We start from the raw sequence: 22,405 nt of genomic DNA, 5'->3' as shown, positions 1-22,405 counted from the left end.
TTGTCACCATTGTATGTATTTATTTATTTTACGTCAGGGAGCGTTGTCGCTGTGTAAACATATGACTGCTGTGCGCTGTTCTGATTGGCTGCCGGTTCCCAGGGGGTGTGGCTAGTTTGGTCAACAAGACCAATAATTATATTATTATTATTATTATTATTATTAAAACAAAAAAAATAAATGGATGAAAATGTTTACATCTCAGTAAAAAAAAAAAAACATGATGTCATCGCTTCACATTGCCCAATCAGAGATCTCCAAAGTGCTCATTGGTCCCGTGGCTAGAAGTGGGTGTGGCCAGCCAGAGGAGAGGAAAAAAAAGAGGTGACAGACAGGTGTCTGTCAGTCTGTCAGTAGTGCTCGCCAGAGAGGGGGGGGGCGGGGTCGGGCTGTCAATCAGTAGTGCTCGTCAGAGTGGGCGGGCTCACAGAAGAAGCGGGAGCTGCGTTTGGCCGAACGTGCCGTGAAGGGGACGGTCTTCAGCACTACGGACAAGAGAACGGACCAATCAGGGAACAGCATTACTCAACAAAAAGACTCTTAGCTCGAGGCTTATGAATAGAAACATATTCAGGTTGGGGTTAGAGTTAGAGTGTGTGCGTGTGTGTGTGTGTGTGTGTGTGTGTGTGTGTGTGTGTGTGTGTGTGTGTGTGTGTGTGTGTGTGTGTGTGTGTGTGTGTGTGTGTGTGTGTGTGTGTGCGTGCGTGCGTGTGCGTGTGCGTGTGTGTGTGTGTGTACCTGTGATAATGTCCTCCAGAGCTCCGTCTTTTCCTTCATAAACGTGGCGGCTGTCTTTCCCCTGACGTCTCCTCAACTCTGTGATCAACTCCTGCTGCTGGCGACGCCCTTTGAGAGGAGACTGAGAGAGAGACATAGACACGAAGACAGAGAGAGAGAGAGAGAGAGAGAGAGAGAGAGAGAGAGAGAGAGATGAATGAAGTGCTTGCAGAACTAACACAGGTGAAAGTTTAACCCATTGAGACCTGAAGCCGATTCTACATGTCTCCTAAATCTCAACAGTATTCTGAAAAACATGTTTCTATATCAGTGGTTCTCAATCTTTTTCATGTCAAGGACCCCCAAAATGATATGTATTTGGCCGCGGACCCCCATCAAAATATTGTGTTCCATGGACCCCCAGAAGCAAAGATTTGACTTAAAGGGCAAGACCACTTTGGTAGAGGTTTGGGTTGTGTAGTTACCTTGCCATGATGTAACTCCAAAGGTGGACAAGAAATAAAAAATAATTGCTCCATTGATTAGAAATTGATCATTCAAAATATGCTCCCCATTGACTTACATTGTACAGTAAAACAGCTCTCAAAGTCACTCTTTTAGCATGTAAACGAACGAAAACAAAGTTGATTCAGACAATATAGAACATCATCAAACCCATTACTGTTTTTTTTTTTTTATAAAAATGTTAACTTCCTGTTGATTTTGCTATTTTTATTAGAAAGAAACCCCGGACTGGATCGGCGGATCCGGATCCGGATCTTCAAGTAGTAAAATCATCAGGAAGTTGACATTTTTATAAAAAAAAATAAACAGTACTGGGTTTGGTGATTTTCTATATTGTCTGAATCAGCTTCGTTTGTGTTCGTTTACGGTCTAAAATAGTGACTTTGAGAACTGTTTCAGTGTACAATGTAAGTCAATGGGGAGCATATTTTGAATTATCAATTTCTAATTAATGGAGCAATTATTTTTAATTTCTTGTCCACCTTTGGAGTTACATCATGGCAAGGTAACTACACAACCCAAACCTCTACCAAAGTGGTCTTGCCCTTTAAAAATGTTCGCTTTAAAAATATATATATTCAAAGATTTGCACACATTTTCACGAATAGCCTAAAGTGTAAAATAATGCTTTTTTAGCTCAAATCTAAAAATGGCACAGTTCCAGGTCTTGTAAACAGGAAGTAGGCCTACAAACAGGAAGTGGGCATTTAACAACAGAAGACCCTGTAAAGGAGGAGCCCCCACTGGGAGGACGTAGCGCCTCCGTCCTACTCCTCCCGTTCAACACTCCCCCCCCCCCTCCCTCCCCAAACACGACCTCTTTGCAGAGCGGTGGATTCAAACCCCTGGAATCAAACTAGCAACCTTGGTCTCCTCCTGCTGCTGCTGCTGCTGCTGCTCCTCCTGGTCCAGTTTGTCCTGCAGCATCTGCTCCTGGCGCCTCCTCTGTTGGTTCTCCTCATCTGCTGTCTGAACCATTTACAACGGAGGCATTTAGCAGACGCTCTTAAAGGGATAGTTCACCCCCGAAAAAACACTTTTTTCACCCCATGGAGAATTCATGGATTTATCTTTTTTGTCTAAGTTGATGACCAGCAGCGGTTCCGGTAGGAGACACAAAGGAGACTCTTTGTGTCTCCTACCGGAACCACTGCCGGTCATCAAATTATTGTCTTGGAATAATGAGACAAAAAAACAAAAACAAACATGAATTCAAGTGGAGTGACTAATCCATAGGAAAAAAAAAGTCATTTTGGGGGTGAACTATCCCTTTAATACAGAGTGATTTACAGTAAGCAATGTAAACACAAAGTAATACATTAAATGCATTCAAATAGTAATCTAGGATCATAAGTAAACCAAGAACCTATCATCAGTCTAAACAGTAGAATATAAAAAAAATATCACACAGCTTGTTCGAATGCTTGATTCTGATTGGTCAATCACTGAATTCAGCGGTGTGTTATTGCTGGCTTTGATGACATAATAATAATAATAATAATAATAATAAGCAGGTCTCACTCTGTAGGCTTTGATGAATCGTACGAACACGGGGAAGAAGACAGAAGGGGGCGTGGTTTTGGACGACTCCCCGTAAAACTTCACCACGTCATCGAAGGCATCCTGAAGTACACACAACACACACAACACACACAACACACACAATACACAACACACACACACAAACACACACAACACACACACAACACGTCGTTGTTGTTTCTTGTAAATGAACGGCCTGCTTGATCATACTACAGTATCGTACTGTGATACTAGCGTGTGAGAGTGTGTGTGTGTGTACCTGTGCTATGTGTGCGTCCTCCTGTAGTTTGGTCAGCCTGGTCTCATGCTTGCTGATGAAGTCTTTGAGCGTAGCGTTGTGTCCGTGCATGCTGAACTCCCTCCAGGTCAGCTCCATGCCGCGCTGCAGCTCCTTCACGTCGCTCTGCACGTTCTCTAGAGACACTGGATACCACAAAAAAAACTTTAAACGTACCTGCTGCAGTTCGTTGCAGAAGAGAAAAACCCTTTAAACGTACCTGCTGCAGTCTTCTCCACATAGTGCAGTTTGTTGTAGAAGAGAAAAACCCTTTAAACGTACCTGCTGCAGTCTTCTCCACATAGTGCAGTTTGTTGTAGAAGAGAAAAACCCTTTAAACGTACCTGCTGCAGTCTTCTCCACATAGTGCAGTTTGTTGTAGAAGAGAAAAACCCTTTAAACGTACCTGCTGCAGTCTTCTCCACATAGTGCAGTTTGTTGTAGAAGAGAAAAACCTTTTAAACGTACCTGCTGCAGTCTTCTCCACATAGTGCAGTTTGTTGTAGAAGAGAAAAACCCTTTAAACGTACCTGCTGCAGCCTTCTCTACATAGTGCAGTTCGTTGTAGAAAAGCGCCACTGCCGGGTATTTCTCTCTGACCACGTTGCTGATGTAATGTAGCAACGTCTGCTTCCTGTCCGTCGTCTTGGTGTCTAGTAACTGACACACACACACACACACACACACACACACACACACACACACACACACACACACACACACACACACACACACACACACACACACACGCACATTATAATTATTGGACCTAGATGTACAATATATCTTCTCTGTCGGGTAGAAACCAGCTATCTCCATTTGTCAAATGTTTTATTTGTATTTGTAATAAGTCAGTGCTGTTGAACAGCCTTTACGTCTGTGTGTGTGTTTTACAAATATTGAACCAATGAAAAGTATTAAAAAGCGCTTCTGACTAATCCTCCTAACTCCATTGGATCCTCAAACTGTCGTTCAAACTTCCTTACTCCACCTTGTTTTGTCCTAGCCTGACTCTGCCAGATGGAAGAAGCTTGAGTCACATTTGTTTCACAGGCTACTTGCATCTGGGACCTCGGTAGCACAATCGATGAAGGGGCGGTCCCTTTTTTTTCCAAGCAACTTTGCATGTGATTGGATGATCCCGCCCCTAGCAGCCGCTGATTGGTTTGAACACGCAGTGTTTCGGGCAGCTCTAGTGTCTGAGCGAGTCCAGATGGAGGGTGTAATTGTGAAGTCAATACTGCCCCCATCTGGCGGAGTCAGGTTAGTTTTGTCCATCATTGATTAGAATGACGATGACATATGGAACAAAACTGTTTTAACGTAAAGGAGCCCCAAAATGATGTATTTGGCCGCGGACCCCCATCTCAAAATATGTTGTTCCTTTAATTTAAAGTGGCTGCCAGGTTCATCATGTTTCTCTGTTTCTGTTGCCTTTTGGTGGAAAACAGCCTACATTCAACTGCCCATAACTATGGAACGGATGATCGCGACGGCTCACTCAGCAAAAATTGCTGGCAGTGGCTTTGGCAAACAATGTTTTATTTGTGGCAGTCAAAGAGTTAACACCAGACCATAGTGGTGATGTCCATGAAGGAATCCAGTCAGATGGTTGTATTCTCCATACATTAGATATACAAGACCTTCTTCCCCATGACACAAGCTGAGTTGGCTGCACCTCGCTTCTTCCTAATATTATGGCAAATTAATCTGCATAGAAAACCCTCACGTGTGTGTGTGTGTGTGTGTGTGTGTGTGTGTGTGTGTGTGTGTGTGTGTGTGTGTGTGTGTGTGTGTGTGTGTGTGTGTGTGTAGGGCCGCAGGAAGGGTGGTGCGAGCGGTGCGGCCACACCGGGCCCCGCGCTGGGGGGGGGCCCGCAAAAAAACGGGGGGAAAAAAAAAAATATATATCTTTTTTTTCTTTTTTTTCTTTTTCTTAAGTGAACAGAATCACGTTTAATCACGCATTTCTCCCAGACGGCTCTGTGTGTGTGTGTGTGTGTGTGTGTGTGTGTGTGTGTGTGTGTGTGTGTGTGTGCGTTACCAGATCTAAACTCTGCAGTTTGAATCCGTAGACAGCTCCTCTCCTACTGCTGTTCATGTAATTACCCAACGCCAGGATGATCTGAAAGTACACACAGTACAACACTAAGGTCTGAAAGTACACACAGTACAACACTAAGGTCTGAAAGTACACACAGTACAACACTAAGGTCTGAAAGTACACACAGTACAACACTAAGGTCTGAAAGTACACACAGTACAACACTACGGTCTGAAAGTACACAAAGTACAACACTAAGGTCTGAAAGTACACACAGTACAACACTAAGGTCTGAAAGTACACACAGTACAACACTAAGGTCTGAAAGTACACACAGTACAACACTAAGGTCTGAAAGTACACACAGTAAAAGGTAAGTACTGTTACTAACAGTGCTACACTAATAATGACACAGTCCTGAGTGTACCGCTGTTGTCTTAAATGTGCTCTATAAATAAAGTGGATTGGATAATTACACAGTACAATGTCAGAGTCAACCATCCACCCACAGAACTTTGTCCGTTTGGGTTTAGGTGATAACTACAACATTAACTTTGTTCTGATGGGTTTAGGTGATAGCTACAACATTAACTTTGTTCTGATGGGTTTAGGTGATAGCTACAACATTAACTTTGTTCTGATGGGTTTAGGTGATAACTACAACATTAACTTTGTTCTGATGGGTTTAGGTGATAGCTACAACATTAACTTTGTTCTGATGGGTTTAGGTGATAGCTACAACATTAACTTTGTTCTGATGGGTTTAGGTGATAGCTACAACATTAACTTTGTTCTGATGGGTTTAGGTGATAGCTACAACATTAACTTTGTTCTGATGGGTTTAGGTGATAGCTACAACATTAACTTTGTTCTGATGGGTTTAGGTGAGAACTACAACATTATCTATATCCAATACACTTTATCTATAGAGCACATTTAGCACATGTTGAACCAAATAAATAATAAAATATACAAGAGCAAAACAATACACAATAACCTGAACCACATATAAACACAAACAGCAACTCTCAATCTGAATTTTCAAACGCCAAGGAGGTACAAGTGAGTTTTTAAACATGATTTAAACACAGGCAGGGTTTGAGACACTCTAACATGGGGTGGCAGCTTGTTCCACAGTGTGGGCGCTACAGCAGAAAACAATCTACCTCCCCGTGCCTTCTGCTTTGTTGGTGGGACCTTAAGAAGTGACTGGTCAGTAGACCTCAAGACCCTTGTAGAGTTATTGGGGGGCAGAAGCTCCGATATGTACAATGGTGCCAACCCATTTAAAGACTTAAAGACAAACATTAAAGTTAAACTGAATCCTGTAACGAACAGGGAGTCAGTGTAAGGAGGCAAGAATCGGGGAGATGTGATCATACTTCCATGCCCCTGTTAAGGGGCATGGAAGTACTACCTACTAACTGTAGTCCAAACTGTAGTCAATCTGGACGGTCTCAGGACTTTTGGTGGTCACCTAGTCCAGGGTTTCTCAAAGTGGGTGCCCTGGCACCCTAGGGTGCCGTGCTGCAAGTCCAGGGGTGCCACAGGATTCTTTGATAATTTTTGGAATTTATCAATATCACTTCAGTTTAACGTATTACTTGCACTCTACTTGGTGCGTTATTTTTTTAATCTATACCAAATGTCTTTGCAAAAAATTGCCGATCTACAAGCTCACAACTTGTCGCAAGTACTTACCTCTAGTATTTTCTTGAGTTTGTGGGAGGACTTAATGGACACGGAGGCAGCGATGATGGCATGTAGTTGCTATGGAAACAGAACCAACGCACCATGTTGTCATACATGTTGTCGATAAATCCATCCGTCCGTCTGTCCGTCAGTCTGTGTCTTTGTGTCAGTCTGTCTTATCTTACAGATGTTAACGTGTGTATGATATGTTCTATCTTACAGATGTTAACGTGTTTATGATATGTTCTATCTTACAGATGTTAACGCGTGTATGATATGTTCTATCTTACAGATGTGTATGATATGTTCTATCTCACCGGTGTTAACATGTGTATGTTGTCTTAAAGGTGTTAACATGTATGTAGTCTCACCGGTGTTAACATGTGTATGTTGTCTTAAATAATATAATAACTTTATTTATATAGCGCCTTCCAAAAACAAGTTACAAAGTGCTTTACAATAACAACAGTTACATTTTACAGATGTACAAATCCGACATTAAATTGCATAAATAGTACAACAGTTCATACTCTAAGAAAAGGCTGTGCAATAGAGGTGAGTTTTTAGAAGAGATTTAAAAGAGGACACTGAGTTTGCCTGTCTAAGGTTCCCAGGCAATGCGTTCCACAGCCGAGGGGCCCGAACAGCAAAAGCCCGGTCGCCCTTTGTGACAAGTCGAGACTTTGGTACAGTCAACAAGGCCCTGCTGGATGATCTCAGGCAGCGGCCTGGCCTATAAGGAGTTAGAAGATCACATATATACACAGGAGCCTGACCATTTAGGGCCTTAAAAACAAGCAGTAAAATCTTAAAATGAATTCTAAAATTCACCGGTAACCAATGAAGGGCCGGAAGGACTGGTGTAATGTGGTCACCTCTCGTTGTGCGGGTCAGGAGCCTAGCAGCTGAATTTTGTATCAGTTGCAATCTATGAATGTTTTTCTTACTGATCCCTGAATAAAGTGCATTGCAATAATCAAGTCTGGAGGAAATAAAAGCGTGAATGACCTTTTCTAGGTCTGCAGTTGTAAGGAAAGGCCTTACCTTTGCTAATTGTCTCAGCTGGACAAAGCAGGACTGAACTACTTTTGTAACCTGGATGTCAAAAGACAGCTCTGGGTCAAACATGACACCCAGGTTACGGGCCTTCTTTTTAACAGATTTGGAGAGGGAGCCGAGACTTGAAGTGAGGTTATCAACGATATCTGTGCTGGGGCAGGAGGGGGTGAATATAATTACTTCTGATTTTGATTCATTTAATTGAAGGAAGTTTTTTGACATCCATTGTTTGATGTCATTGAAACAGGACTCAATGCATGCGACATCAGTGTAGCCAGGTTTTACGGGGACATACCATTGAGTGTCGTCTGCATAGCAGTGGAAAGATATTTTATGTTTATTCATAATTTGCCCCAAGGGTAACATATATATAATAAATAAAATGGGACCCAGGATCGAACCTTGGGGAACTCCGCAAAACAGAGGGGAAGAAGAGGAGGAGGCATCACCTAGTGAGACAGAAAATGACCTGTCTGCTAGGTAGGAGCACAGCCAGTCCAGAGCCACTTCACTGATACCAACATTGGTTTTCAGACGGCTGATCAGAACACCATGGTCCACTGTGTCAAATGCCGAACTAAGGTCCAGGAGAATTAAAATGGAGTACAGGCCTTTGTCGGCTGCAAGCAACAAGTCATTTGTGACTTTGACTAAGGCAGTCTCCGTGCTGTGGCACGGAAACCAGATTGAAATGCTTCAAAGACATGGTTATTTTTCATACAGATGTGCCACTTCAAAACTTCACATGTCCTGCCATCGCCAAGACAGTACATTTTCAGGGGATTCCCAGGGCAATAAGAGGGACAAAAAAGGGCATTTAAAATGGTGAATTATTTTGATGATCACTGCTTTTATGATGCTAATTAATTTGAGCAACTGGTCAAATCACCTTTCGCCTCATAATGAGTCTGACACCACCTTCAACACACATTCTTTTGTTCTCATGTATATGGATGTCTGTTGAAGGGAAAAATGGGGGGGTGTAGTGACAACTTCTTTTCAGGGGCAAAACAGTGCATTTTAAGGGCAGAAAAGGGAGGAAATGCATGCATTTTCAGGGCACTTTCAGGGAAAGAACAGTAACGTGTGAAGTTTTGAAGTGGCACATCTGTATGTGAAATAAGTTGTGTGGAAACAACTTTTTCTAAAATCTTTGATAAAAAAGGCAGCTTGGAGATGGGTCTAAAATTACTTAATATAGAAGGGTCTAGAGAAGGCTTTTTTAAAAGGGGGTAGACGGTGGTGGTTTAAAATAGCAGGGGAAAATACCAGAAGTGAGTGAGCAATTTACAATAGATAAAAGATCTGGACCAACTGTCTGAAATGTAGCTTTTAAAAACCAGGTGGGCATGCAGTCAGAGGGTCAGGTGGAGGATTTGGAAAGTGCAACAGTGCGTTCCAAAGTTGACAGGGAGATTTCACTGAAATGAGTCAGTGCTGGATTTGGACAAAAATCAGCATCACTTTCTCTGAAATCAGTGTTAAAATGCTGTCGAATCTCCGCTACCTTGTTTAAAAAGTAATTTAAAAATGCTTCACATTTCTCTGGGGAGGATTCCACGGGCTGACTAGGGGGGGGGGACCAATCACAGAATTTATGGTTTTGAAGAGAACTCTGGGATTATGTCCTTCTTTAGCAATTAGATCTGAAAAATAAGAGTGTCTTGCGACCTTGATTGCAGTTTGATATGAAAACATTAAAGACGCACTGAAGTGACATTTTCGGTCATTTTATTTTGAAGGTTCAGCCCGAAACGTCGGCTCAACGACTCTAAACCAATCAGAAGGTCCCATCCCTTCAGGCTATGGGACGTTGGATCTCAATCACTTCAGCCGTGCTGGGACACGGCTAGTGTTTGTTTACAAGTGAGAGAGACGGCCAGTGAAGCACGTTTGCTACTACCTGGCTTATTTCTAACCTATAATGTTTTCAGATACATATTTTAGTGTGCAGATGAAGTTTAAAATGAGTAATACACTCATCTTCAATGAGATTCAAAACGGAGTATCTCTGTAATTAAAATCAGCTGTGTTTGAAGAACGTGCAGCTATGGGAATCAAACAGGTGCATGTAATCAAGATTCATTTATATTCATGAAGGCTGTATTATGTCATCACGCAGCACGTTTTCGTTTACAGGAAGTAATTAAGATTGGCTTTTTAGGGACTTTAGATGTAAAAATACACAAAAATGGGTTTTTTTCATTTTTTTTGGCATCTATTGTAAGGTATGCCCATATGATGACCACGGATATGCTCTAAAAGTGTGAAAAACATATTTTTCATTTCACTACACCTTTAAAGCTTTTAAGGAGGCATGAGAGGCAACATTTTTTTCCTTTTTCCACAGCCACTCAGCCTTCCTACATTGTCTCTTTAAGGACCTTATTTCCTCATTTAGCCAGGGCGTCACAGAGGGTTTTGGTGTTTTAAATCTAACTGGAGCTAAAAAGTCTAAAATGCTTGTGCAGGAACTGTTAAAAGCACTAACACGCTCATCAACAGAGAGGCCACCTTGTTCAACAGATTGACAGGTAAAAATGTCACAAAAGCGGGGAACAGACAAGGTGTTAAAGGTGTTAACATGTATGTTGTCTTAAAGGTGTTAACATGTATGTTGTCTTAAAGGTGTTAACATGTATGTTGTCTTAAAGGTGTTAACATGTATGTTGTCTTACCGGTGTTAACATGTGTATGTTGTCCGTGAAGTTCCCCATGAAGGTGCAGATGGACATGCGCTGGGTGAGCCGGTCTATCCGGCTGAAGACCATCATGAAGCGGTCCTCGTCGCTCAGAGCCTCCAGAGGCTTCCTGTCCCTCTCGTACTGCCGTAGCAGCTTCACCTCGCCCTCCGTGGGCAGGAAGCGCATCAGACACTCCACGAAGTCCACGCGCACCGCACGCAGGTCAAAGCTACCAGAGAAACAACACGTTATAATGAAGTCCACACGCACCGCACGCAGGTCAAAGCTATGAGAGAAACAACATGTTATAATGAAGTCCACACGCACCGCACGCAGGTCAAAGCTACCAGAGAAACAACATGTTATAATGAAGTCCACGCGCACCACACGCAGGTCAAAGCTACCAGAGAAACAACATGTTATAATGAAGTCCACGCGCACCACACGCAGGTCAAAGCTATGAGAGAAACAACATGTTATAATGAAGTCCACACGCACCGCACGCAGGTCAAAGCTATGAGAGAAACAACATGTTATAATGAAGTCCACACGCACCGCACGCAGGTCAAAGCTATGAGAGAAACAACATGTTATAATGAAGTCCACACGCACCGCACGCAGGTCAAAGCTACCAGAGAAACAACATGTTATAATGAAGTCCACGCGCACCACACGCAGGTCAAAGCTACCAGAGAAACAACATGTTATAATGAAGTCCACACGCACCACACGCAGGTCAAAGCTACCAGAGAAACAACATGTTATAATGAAGTCCACACGCACCACACGCAGGTCAAAGCTACCAGAGAAACAACATGTTATAATGAAGTCCACACGCACCGCACGCAGGTCAAAGCTACCAGAGAAACAACACGTTATAATGAAGTCCACACGCACCGCACGCAGGTCAAAACTACCAGAGAAACAACATGTTATAATGAAGTCCACACGCACCGCACGCAGGTCAAAACTACCAGAGAAACAACATGTTATAATGAAGTCCACACGCACCGCACGCAGGTCAAAACTACCAGAGAAACAACACGTTATAATGAAGTCCACACGCACCGCACGCAGGTCAAAACTACCAGAGAAACAACATGTTATAATGAAGTCCACACGCACCGCACGCAGGTCAAAACTACCAGAGAAACAACATGTTATAATGAAGTCCACACGCACCGCACGCAGGTCAAAACTACCAGAGAAACAACATGTTATAATGAAGTCCACACGCACCGCACGCAGGTCAAAGCTACCAGAGAAACAACACGTTATAATGAAGTCCACACGCACCACACGCAGGTCAAAACTACCAGAGAAACAACATGTTATAATGAAGTCCACACGCACCACACGCAGGTCAAAGCTACCAGAGAAACAACACGTTATAATGAAGTCCACACGCACCACACGCAGGTCAAAACTACCAGAGAAACAACATGTTATAATGAAGTCCACACGCACCGCACGCAGGTCAAAGCTACCAGAGAAACAACATGTTATAATGAAGTCCACACGCACCGCACGCAGGTCGAAGCTACCAGAGAAACGGGAGCCATGCGTTAATCCGGCAGACCTTTTCTCCGACTATGTGGCATCCACGTGCGGTTAGGGTTAGGGTGCGGGTTTGGTTCGGGTTTAGTATTGAAACGTCGGAGCGCTGCGCTGTCGGAGGAATGCGCTGTCGGACTAACGTACTGCACCCCAGAGAAACAACACGTTATAATGAAGTCCACACGCAGGTCAAAGCTACCAGAGAAACAACACGTTATAATGAAGTCCACACGCAGGTCAAAGCTACCAGAGAAACAACATGTTATAATGAAGTCCACACGCAGGTCAAAGCTACCAGAGAAACAACACGTTATAATGAAGTCCACACGCAGGTCAAAGCTACCAGAGAAACAACACGTTATAATGAAGTCCACACGCACCACACGCAGGTCGAAGCTACCAGAGAAACAACACGTTATAATGAAGTCCACACGCAGGTCAAAGCTACCAGAGAAACAACATGTTATAATGAAGTCCACACACACCGCACGCAGGTCAAAGCTACCAGAGAAACAACATGTTATAATGAAGTCCACACACACCGCACGCAGGTCAAAGCTACCAGAGAAACAACATGTTATAATGAAGTCCACACACACCACACGCAGGTCAAAGCTACCAGAGAAACAACATGTTATAATGAAGTCCACACACACCACACGCAGGTCAAAGCTACCAGAGAAACAACACGTTATAATGAAGTCCACACGCAGGTCAAAGCTACCAGAGAAACAACATGTTATAATGAAGTCCACACACACCACACGCAGGTCGAAGCTACCAGAGAAACAACACGTTATAATGAAGTCCACACGCAGGTCAAAGCTACCAGAGAAACAACATGTTATAATGAAGTCCACACACACCGCACGCAGGTCAAAGCTACCAGAGAAACAACATGTTATAATGAAGTCCACACGCACCACACGCAGGTCAAAGCTACCAGAGAAACAACACGTTATAATGAAGTCCACACGCACCACACGCAGGTCAAAGCTACCAGAGAAACAACACGTTATAATGAAGTCCACACGCACCGCACGCAGGTCAAAGCTACCAGAGAAACAACATGTTATAATGAAGTCCACACGCACCGCACGCAGGTCAAAGAACTGGTTCTTTTGAACGAATCGATCATGAACGACACATCACTAGTTCAGTGTTCCCTGGTCAGATTATAGTTAACGTCATGGTGTGTCCTGCTTTAATGGCAGTTTGTGTCGTGAATGTGTTCATAAACATCATCATTGAACTTGATCTGCCTGCCGGTGTGGTTCTGCTCTTGGGTCCAACACTTGTCTCATAATCAGTGACAGCATGTACATCTGCTATTTTCTCTTCTGGGTTCTCCCTGTGGCACAAAGAGTCTGAGCACCGCTGGTTCAGAAGGCGTGTGTATAGAGTAGACCAATGGGCTGATCGGGTCTTAAAGGGTTAACCCTTACGTCTGTATGGCGCGGCAGATAAGCTCCGCCCCCTGGCCCGCCTTCCGCAGCGTGATGGCCAGGTTCTTGGCCCGGTTGGCCTCCAGGAGGGAGACCCGGCTGGGGCCCCGCTGGGGGGCCCTCTGCTTGGGGACCACGTCCACCGCGGGGCCCTGGGCCTTGGTCTTAAACATCTCCTCAAACTCCTCCACGTCCAGCTCCTGTGTGGAGAGAATGACACACACACACAGACACACACACACACACACACACACACACACACACACACGTGCGCACACACACACAGACAGACACACACAAACACACGTGCGCACACACACACACACACACACACACACAGACAGACAGACAGACAGACAGACAGACAGACAGACAGACAGACAGACAGACAGACAGACAGACAGACAGACAGACAGACAGACAGACAGACAGACAGACACACACACACACACACACACACACACACACACACGAGTATTTCCAATTTTCAGTACTTTTACTTCTACTCCACTACATCTCAGAGGCAAATATTGTACTTTTACTCCACTACAATTATCGTGACAGCTTATAGTTACTAGTTACTTTGTAGATTTTGATTATTATTACAAAACATACATTATCCACTTCAGCCATTTCAGCCATTTGAAAATAGCAGATCTACAAAAGATTTCAAAAGATATTTATACATTGTATGCATTTGATAACATGTGAAATGGGACATTTTGCATTAATGAGTAGTTTTACTTTTGGTACTTTAAAGTGCATTTTGATGCCAATACTTTTGTACTTTTTACTCAAGTATATTTTGAATGTACTGTATTTTGACTTTTACGTGTAAGTGAGTGTGAGCGTTTCTACATTGCAGTATTGATACTTTTACTTAAGTAGATACATGTGGTACTTTTTCCACCACTGTACAATAGCACACGTGTGTAAACGGGTTGCAGAGTAGTGCTTTATGTACGGTATATTTTATAAGTAGTGCTTTATGTACGGTATATTTTGTAAGTAGTGCTTTACGTAAGGTATATTTTGTAGGTCAGGTTTTAGTAGGTCACAGATAGAGGAAAATAAATACATTCATAAATGAATGATGTCAGCAGGTCAGTAATCCTGGAAAATGAAAACGCTGATAAATATGAATCTATGGCACACTAAGTAGTATGTGTGTGTGTGTGTGTGTGTGTGTGTGTGTGTGTGTCTGTGTGTGTGTGTGTGTGTGTGTGTGTGTGTGTGTGTGTGTGTGTGTCTGTGTGTGTGTGTGTGTGTGTGTGTGTGTGTGTGTGTGTGTGTGTGTGTGTAAGTAGTGTGTGTGTGTGTGTGTGTGTGTGTGTGTGTGTGTGTGTGTGTGTGTGTGTGTGTGTGTGTGTGTGTGTGTGTGTGTGTGTGTGTGTGTGTGTGTGTGTGTGTGTGTGTGTGTGTGTGTGTGTGTGTGTGTGTGTGTGTGTGTGTGTGTGTGTGTGTGTGTGTGTGTAAATAGTGTGTGTGTGTGTGTGTGTGTGTGTGTGTGTGTGTGTGTGTGTGTGTGTGTGTGTGTGTGTGTGTGTGTGTGTGTGTGTGTGTGTGTGTGTGTGTGTGTGTGTGTGTGTGTGTGTGGTGTGTGTACCTGCAGTATCCTCTCGTCATCGATGTCATTAAACACGGTGCCGTTGATCTGGCTGGGTTTCAGAGCCACCCAGTTAAACACTGGCATCCTGAACTTAGTCTGGATGGGCTTCTTTATCTTCACCGCTGTGTGGAGAGAGAGAGAGAGGGAGAGGGAGAGAGAGAGAGAGAGAGAGAGAGAGAGAGAGGGAGACGGAGAGAGAGAGATAACATGTGAAAACGTTTTTTTTTTCTTTTTATTTGTACTTATGTTGCTATATTATCAATGGTTTTCAAACTTTTTTCATGCCAAGGACCCCAACATAATATGTATTTGACCGCGGACCCCCCCCCATCTAAAAACATTTTGTTCCAGGGACCCCCAGAAGCAAAGATTTGAGTTAAAAATGTATATAAAAGATTTGCACACATTTTCAGGATTTTTCAAAAAAAATAGCAGATCTACAAGCTCATAGCGCGGCTGTTAAATAATTAAACATTCGGTACTCACCCAGTGACCCAGTGACTTGTAAATAGTGTTGCCAAGTATTGCGTGAGAGCAATAGAGTGTGCGGAAATACGAACACATCACACCCATCCTCCATTCACTACACTGGCTCCCTCCTCACCCATCAGTGCATCTACAGCAATGCCCCCTCCTACCTAAAGGAACTCCTCAAACCCCCCAACTCCACCCGCTCCACCCGCTCACTCCGCTCCAGAAGCTCAAACGCATTGGAGCAGTGGCGTGCACAGACATTTTGAGGGGCAGGTGCTCAAGTAAATTATACTTTTTTTTGTTTACTTGATCTGCTCTTTTTTCCCTCTACACTTAAACCTCTTTGCCAAAAGTAGCCGATCTACAAGCCCACAACGCCTCGCACTGCGAGGCGTTGTGAGCTTGTAGATCGGCTACTTTTGGCTAAAGTTCTCCTCAGAAAAGGGATGCTATGTTTCGAGTGGTTATGGTAAAAAGAAAAATCATATCACATAAAGATTTCGCGGACCCCCTGTAGTAACTCTGAAGATCCCCTAGGGGTCCCGGACCCCCTGTTGAAGACCCCTGCTGTAAACTGAAAAAAAGGGCACTTCTGGTCAAGAGGGCAAAGGGCAGGTGCTCTAGCACCACCTAGAGTCTATCTGTGCACGTCCCTGCATTGGAGCCTCGCACAACAAAGCTCCGCACCATGGGGGGATCGGGCCTTCTGCTCAGCAGCTCCTCGACTGTGGAATGCCCTCCCAGACCATTTGAGAGCACCACAGTCCATTGACACTTTTAAAAAGGGCCTAAAAACCTTCCTTTTTAACAAGGCATTTGCATAGATAGAGATGTAGTTGTTTTATCTTTTTTTAAACTTCTACTGTGTTTTGCTGACTTGATTTGAAGTTTATGCATTTCACTGTTTTATTATTATTGTTGTTTTCTCTTTCTTTTTATGTTTTTAACCTGTAGCACTTTGAGATTTGCTTCAAATATAAAGTGCGTTACAAATAAAATGTATTATTATCATTATTATTAATAAGCAATCCGGTCTATGAATATTATTTGTTTATGAATTGAATACCAAGGACCTCAATGGAAACAAGACCACAAGGACTTTTTTGGACGGACCTTTTAGACAAAGTGATTTAACTGTACTTTCTGCCTAATAAAATATTCAATCAATCAATCAATCAATCAATCAATCAATACTGTAAGCGCAAATGCATTGCTTTTTTCATAGATTTTACCTGGCAACCCCCCCCCCCCCTTCTCTTTCTCTCTCTCTCTCCCTCTCTCTGATCAGATGCACACACACACACACACACACACACAGTCACACAGACACGTCGCGACGCACGCAGCACGCATCTCCACCAGTCCACCACCACATAAACAACACTGTCCCCTTCATCCCCGCCTGTCGGCTAACCTCGGTCCCAGCCTCACTCATCTGCGAAGAGAAGAGCCTGGTCACGACCTAAAGCAGCGATTGTCTAGGAAGTCCTGAGTGGACAGGATTTACGTTTCCCCCGGAAACAATATTTTTTGACCAATCACAACACTCGTTTCATTCACAGAGAATGTTAACAGATTTGTAAAGCATCAACGTCATTTCCTTGGGCGGTACTTCCGCCAAATTCGACCATTTCCGGTTGTCAACTTCCTAGACAACCAACATCCCAGGTCTTGCCCAGGGTGCCTGTCGGCGGGCCTGGATAGGAGGACTTAACCCATTAAGATCTGGATCTGTGTAATCTTTAGATTTGAGCCAAAAAGCATTATTTTACACTTTGGGCTATTCAAAAATAGCAGATATACAAGCTTTGCTTCTGGGGGTCCCTGGAACAACATATTTTGATTGGGGTCCGCGGCCAAATACAAATAATTTTGGGGGTCCTTGAGATGAAAGAGATTGAGCACCGCTGATATAGAAACATACGTTTTTCAGAAAACTGTTGAGATTTAGGAGACATATAGAATCGGCTTCAGGTCTCAATGGGTTAAAAGTGACTCATGAGCCACTGGACACATTTGGCGCAACACTCAGAAAAAAATAATCTCCCTTTAATAACTGTATGGTTAAAAATGAAACGGAGCGCGTGATTGGTTCCTCTTACCTGCCAGTCCAGAGCTGAAGATGACGGTCGGCCCACAGCCGGGAAGGGGAGGGGCAACGGGAGGAGGGGGAGGGGGCATGGGCATGGAGGCGGAGCTTAACTCACTGGTCCGACAGGGAGGCGGGGGAGGGGGTGGGGGAGGGGGCGGGTTAGGGGGAGGAGCCATGTGCAGACCGTTAGACACTGAGGAGAGGAGAGGAGAGGAGAGGAGAGGAGAGGAGAGGAGGTTATTTTTTTATTAACATTATAGTTTTATTTCAATGTATTGACAAAAAACAGAGCTTAGCGGTGATTGGTGAAGCCGCCTGTCACTCACCGGCACCCGGCATTGGTGGAGGAGGAGGTGGAGGGGGCGGGACCATCATGCCCTGAGCTCCGCCCATCCCTGGATCCAGGCCGTGATAGGCCAGAGTCTCTGGGCCGTGATAGGCCAGAGTCTCTGGGCTGTGATAGGCTAGAGTCTCAGGGCTAGGACACACAGATCAATCACGTAATTAGTAATCAGTCATCACTAGATAATCAATCAATTTAAAATGTAGCCATTCAGCAGAGAGACTTATAAAGTAACTAGGTACATTTACTCAAGTATAATTTTTAGGTACTTTTACTTTACTGGAGTATTTCCAATTTTCAGTACTTATGATATGCGACGCGTTGTGAGCTTGTAGATTGGCTATTTTAAAAATAATGGTTATAGCTGGAAATGGAAAATGACACATATATGCGTTCCCAGAATGAATGGTTTAATACATTCCATTAAGTCACATAATTTACATCCATGCAGAATCACCATGCAATACCTCTTACATCCATCCATCCATCCATTGGCGTGCACAGACATTTTGAGGGGCAGGTGCTCAAGTAAATTAAACTTTTTTTTTGTTGACTTGGTCTGCTCTTTTTCCCCTCTACACCTATACCTCTTTGCCAAAAATAGCAGATCTACAAGCCCACAACGCCTCGCAGCGCGAGGCGTTGTGGGCTTGTAGATCTGCTATTTTTGGCTAAAGTTCTCCTCAGAAAAGGGATGCTAGGTTTCGAGTGGTTATGGTAAAAAGAAAAATCATATCACATAAAGAATTGGCGGACCCCCTGTAGTAACTCTGAGGACCCCTAGGGGTCCCGGACCCCCTGTTGAAGACCCCTGCTGTAAACTGAAAAAAAAAACTTTTTTTTTCTTTTTTTCAAAAGGGCACTTCTGGTCAAGAGGGCAAAGGGCAGGTGCTCTAGCACCACCTAGAGTCTATCTGTGCACGTCCGTGCATCCATCCATCTTACCTGGGTGACAGTGGGAGTGGGGGCGGTGACGGACAGGCAGACAGACAGGCTGTCTCACTGACTCCCCCGTCTCCCTCTCCTCTCAGGGGCTGAGGAGGGACGGGGCTGCCCGGCTGCTGCTGCTGCGCCTCCTGTCGGTCCGCCTCCTGTGCGTGTCTGTCCACCTCCTGCATCTGTCTGTCCAGGCGGCTCTGTCTGCGGATGGTCTGGTCCTTCTCCCGCACCATCCGACGCAGAGTGTGCACCTGGGAGTTAGCGCTAGCATAGCCGTCCTGTCATGGAAACATAGCAGTTAGCGCTAGCATAGCCGTCCTGTCATAGAAACATAGCAGTTAGCGCTAGCATAGCCGTCCTGTCATAGAAACATAGCAGTTAGCGCTAGCATAGCCGTCCTGTCATAGAAACATAGCAGTTAGCGCTAGCATAGCCGTCCTGTCATAGAAACATAGCAGTTAGCGCTAGCATAGCCGTCCTGTCATAGAAACATAGCAGTTAGCGCTAGCATAGCCGTCCTGTCATAGAAACATAGCAGTTAGCGCTAGCATAGCCGTCCTGTCATAGAAGCATAGCAGTTAGCGCTAGCATAGCCGTCCTGTCATAGAAGCATAGCAGTTAGCGCTAGCATAGCCGTCCTGTCATAGAAACATAGCAGTTAGCGCTAGCATAGACATCATTATATATAGAACATAGCAGTTAGCGCTAGCCTAGCCGTCCTGTTATAGAAACATAGCAGTTAGCGACACTGGTAATGCTTCAAATAATCTGATGTAAAGTGGGCGTTACATTTATTTTATTTCTTCCTGTCTGTCATCTAAATTAAACCGACCGTATCCCGGAATTTGTATTTCTCTCCTCGCGCATCTGAGACCAAAGGCAGCAATCAGTCACTAGTAGACACGCCCACCCTTCCCACAGCGAATGACATTAATACATTTTGCCAGAATTGACAGTTCAGCGACAAATGAGAAGTAAACAAGACGAGGTAAAGGGGCGTGGCCGGTCTGTGTGCTTAATGTGTGGACATTACAGAGCCAGTAGGCGGGGCTCTAGACCGGATCTGACCAATGAGCAGTAAATAGAAACCGTTCTCCCACAGATCCACCCATATACACAATGCCCTGCTTATACACAGCCAGGTACGCATGTTCTACAGATCTACTATAGAACACACTGACCCGGATGTTGTCCAGGTCCTTGTTGGTCTGCATCAGCTGTTTCTCCAACTCTACGATCTTGGCCATCGCCTCGTTCTCCACGTCCAACATCCTGTCTGACATCTGCACACGCACACGCACGCACGCACGCACGCACGCACGCACGCACGCACGCACGCACGCACGCACACACACACACACACACACACACACACACACACACACACACACACACACACACACACATTATTTTGGGGGGTCTCCAGTTCAAATATGATTATTTTGGGGGGTCCCCAGTTCAAATATGATTATTTTGGAGGGTCCCCAGTTCAAATATGATTATTTTGGGGGGTCCCCAGTTCAAAGATGAGGGGTCGTAGTTTGAGAAGCACTGATGATGGTTCAATATGAAGGTTAGAAATTAATAACCATAATAACTATATAGTCTGAGACCAAGTTTACACGATAACACATGGAACCAAATGGACCCTCACGGGTCCATTTGGTTCCATGTCTACACTCTCAGAGTTACAGACCCGTGTGGTCATCAAACACAGTGTCACCATGGTGATAGTTACCGTGGTGATGTTGTCCTCCAGTTCCTCCACTCTCTCCAGAGCAGCGGTCTTGGTCTCGGCGTCCTCCAGAAGCGTTCCCACATCAAACACATTGTCCAGGTACGCCTGGATCTGAACCTGCAACCTGTCTGACTCTGTGCTCTTCAGACGCTGTGCACACAGACAGGCAGACAGACAGACAGACAGACAGACAGACAGACAGACAGACAGACAGGCAGGGTGAGAGAGATTCACACACAAAGACAGAAATGTGATATTTGTAGATGGACTGTGTGTGTGTGTGTGTGTGTGTGTGTGTGTGTGTGTGTGTGTGTGTGTGTGTGTGTGTGTGTGTGTGTGTGTGCGTGCGTGCGTGCGTGCGTGCGTGCGTGCGTGCGTGCGTGCGTGCGTGCGTGCGTGCGTGCGTGCGTGCGTGTGTGTGGTATGTGTGTGTGTGTGTGTGTGTGTGTGTGTGTGTGTGTGTGTGTGTGTGTGTGTGTGTGTGTGTGTATTGTGTACCTCCAGGTGGTCGTCCAGACACAGCTTGGTGAAGTCATACTGCAGATGGACTCTGAAGTTCATGTCTTCTACTGAATGGACCACGATGTTGATGAACTGCATGCAGGCCACCTGGGAGAGGAACGGACATAGTTACTGTACTGTGGTCATGTGATGATATACAGTAGGTTGTAGATAGTAGATTGCAGTGACGCGTTTTGTGCTTGTAGATCGGCTACTTTTGCTAATTGTGTGTGACACAGAATGGCGAAGTACGGCATTAATTTATGAAGACAAAAAAATACGGAGATAAGACAGAGGTTTTCTTACCTAAATTGTAAATTGTAGTTAGTTTATCAAATGTTGCCAGATGATAACATACAGTATGGGTTTGTCAGGTTGGAAGTGTTTAAGTGTGAGAAACGGCCGAGAGACGGAAACTAAGACCATAGATCGGATCAGATGGTATAAGATAAGGTTTGTTCAACCCACCATGAAGTCAATGTTGTCGTCCTCATTTTTAAAATGCTCCATCAGCTTCTCAAAACGCAGGGACTCTGAACACACCTGAGAACCCACACACACACACACACACACACACACACACACACACACACACACACACACACACACACACACACACACACACACACACACACACACACATTTAAGATCTTTATTTGCGTTCACATTTTAACAATAAATTCTTGAACACAAACAATAGTAGATGCGCAACCTTGGAAAAAACTCAACGACAAGTATTTCAGAATACAGATCACGGGTACAGGAAGCATCGCCTCCTCCATATATGGCGACTGACAATTATCACAGACATTGAACAGAATTTTGCCAATGCCTTAGCTTTTGGCTTGGGCATTCCTGCATTCTGCAGGCCTCTCACAACTGATTTATGGACATTACCGAGGCTTCCAAATATGAACACAAGCAGTTTACATTTCTAACCAAGCTGCATGATAGCACCTTAAGACGTTGGTACTTAAAGGGCAAGACCACTTTGGTAGAGATTTGGGTTGTGTAGTTACCTTGCCATGATGTAACTCCAAAGGTGGGCAAGAAATAAAAAATAATTGCGCCATTGATTAGAAATTGATAATTCAAAATATGCTCCTCATTGACTTACATTGTGCGGTAAAACAGCTCTCAAAGTCACTCTTTTAGCACAGAAATGAG

General features: G+C 44.3%; 1 protein-coding gene across 1 annotated transcript in view; it reads right to left on the bottom strand.

The window, feature by feature from the left end:
- Positions 1 to 396: 396 nt before the first annotated feature.
- The window catches only part of LOC311041143 (formin-like protein 2), a gene marked incomplete at both ends in the record, with an annotated part of 34,231 nt that continues 12,222 nt past the window's right edge, over positions 397 to 22,405 (bottom strand). The window contains 18 exons of the mRNA XM_084051649.1: positions 397 to 485; positions 739 to 859; positions 2,107 to 2,211; positions 2,764 to 2,865; positions 3,044 to 3,207; positions 3,592 to 3,721; positions 5,106 to 5,186; positions 6,807 to 6,875; positions 10,535 to 10,769; positions 13,543 to 13,742; positions 15,149 to 15,273; positions 17,728 to 17,910; positions 18,044 to 18,171; positions 19,006 to 19,277; positions 20,181 to 20,282; positions 20,738 to 20,887; positions 21,236 to 21,346; positions 21,707 to 21,781. Coding sequence (XP_083907775.1) covers positions 397 to 485; positions 739 to 859; positions 2,107 to 2,211; positions 2,764 to 2,865; positions 3,044 to 3,207; positions 3,592 to 3,721; positions 5,106 to 5,186; positions 6,807 to 6,875; positions 10,535 to 10,769; positions 13,543 to 13,742; positions 15,149 to 15,273; positions 17,728 to 17,910; positions 18,044 to 18,171; positions 19,006 to 19,277; positions 20,181 to 20,282; positions 20,738 to 20,887; positions 21,236 to 21,346; positions 21,707 to 21,781 — 2,442 coding nt within the window. The remainder of the gene's footprint in view (positions 486 to 738; positions 860 to 2,106; positions 2,212 to 2,763; positions 2,866 to 3,043; positions 3,208 to 3,591; positions 3,722 to 5,105; positions 5,187 to 6,806; positions 6,876 to 10,534; positions 10,770 to 13,542; positions 13,743 to 15,148; positions 15,274 to 17,727; positions 17,911 to 18,043; positions 18,172 to 19,005; positions 19,278 to 20,180; positions 20,283 to 20,737; positions 20,888 to 21,235; positions 21,347 to 21,706; positions 21,782 to 22,405) is intronic.

The sequence above is a fragment of the Gymnoscopelus microlampas genome (assembly GCF_963454915.1).
Source record: "Gymnoscopelus microlampas genome assembly, chromosome: 24".
NCBI lineage: Eukaryota > Metazoa > Chordata > Actinopteri > Myctophiformes > Myctophidae > Gymnoscopelus > Gymnoscopelus microlampas.
Note: the sequence above shows the minus strand (reverse complement) of the source record. Positions and strands in the feature narration are given on the sequence as shown.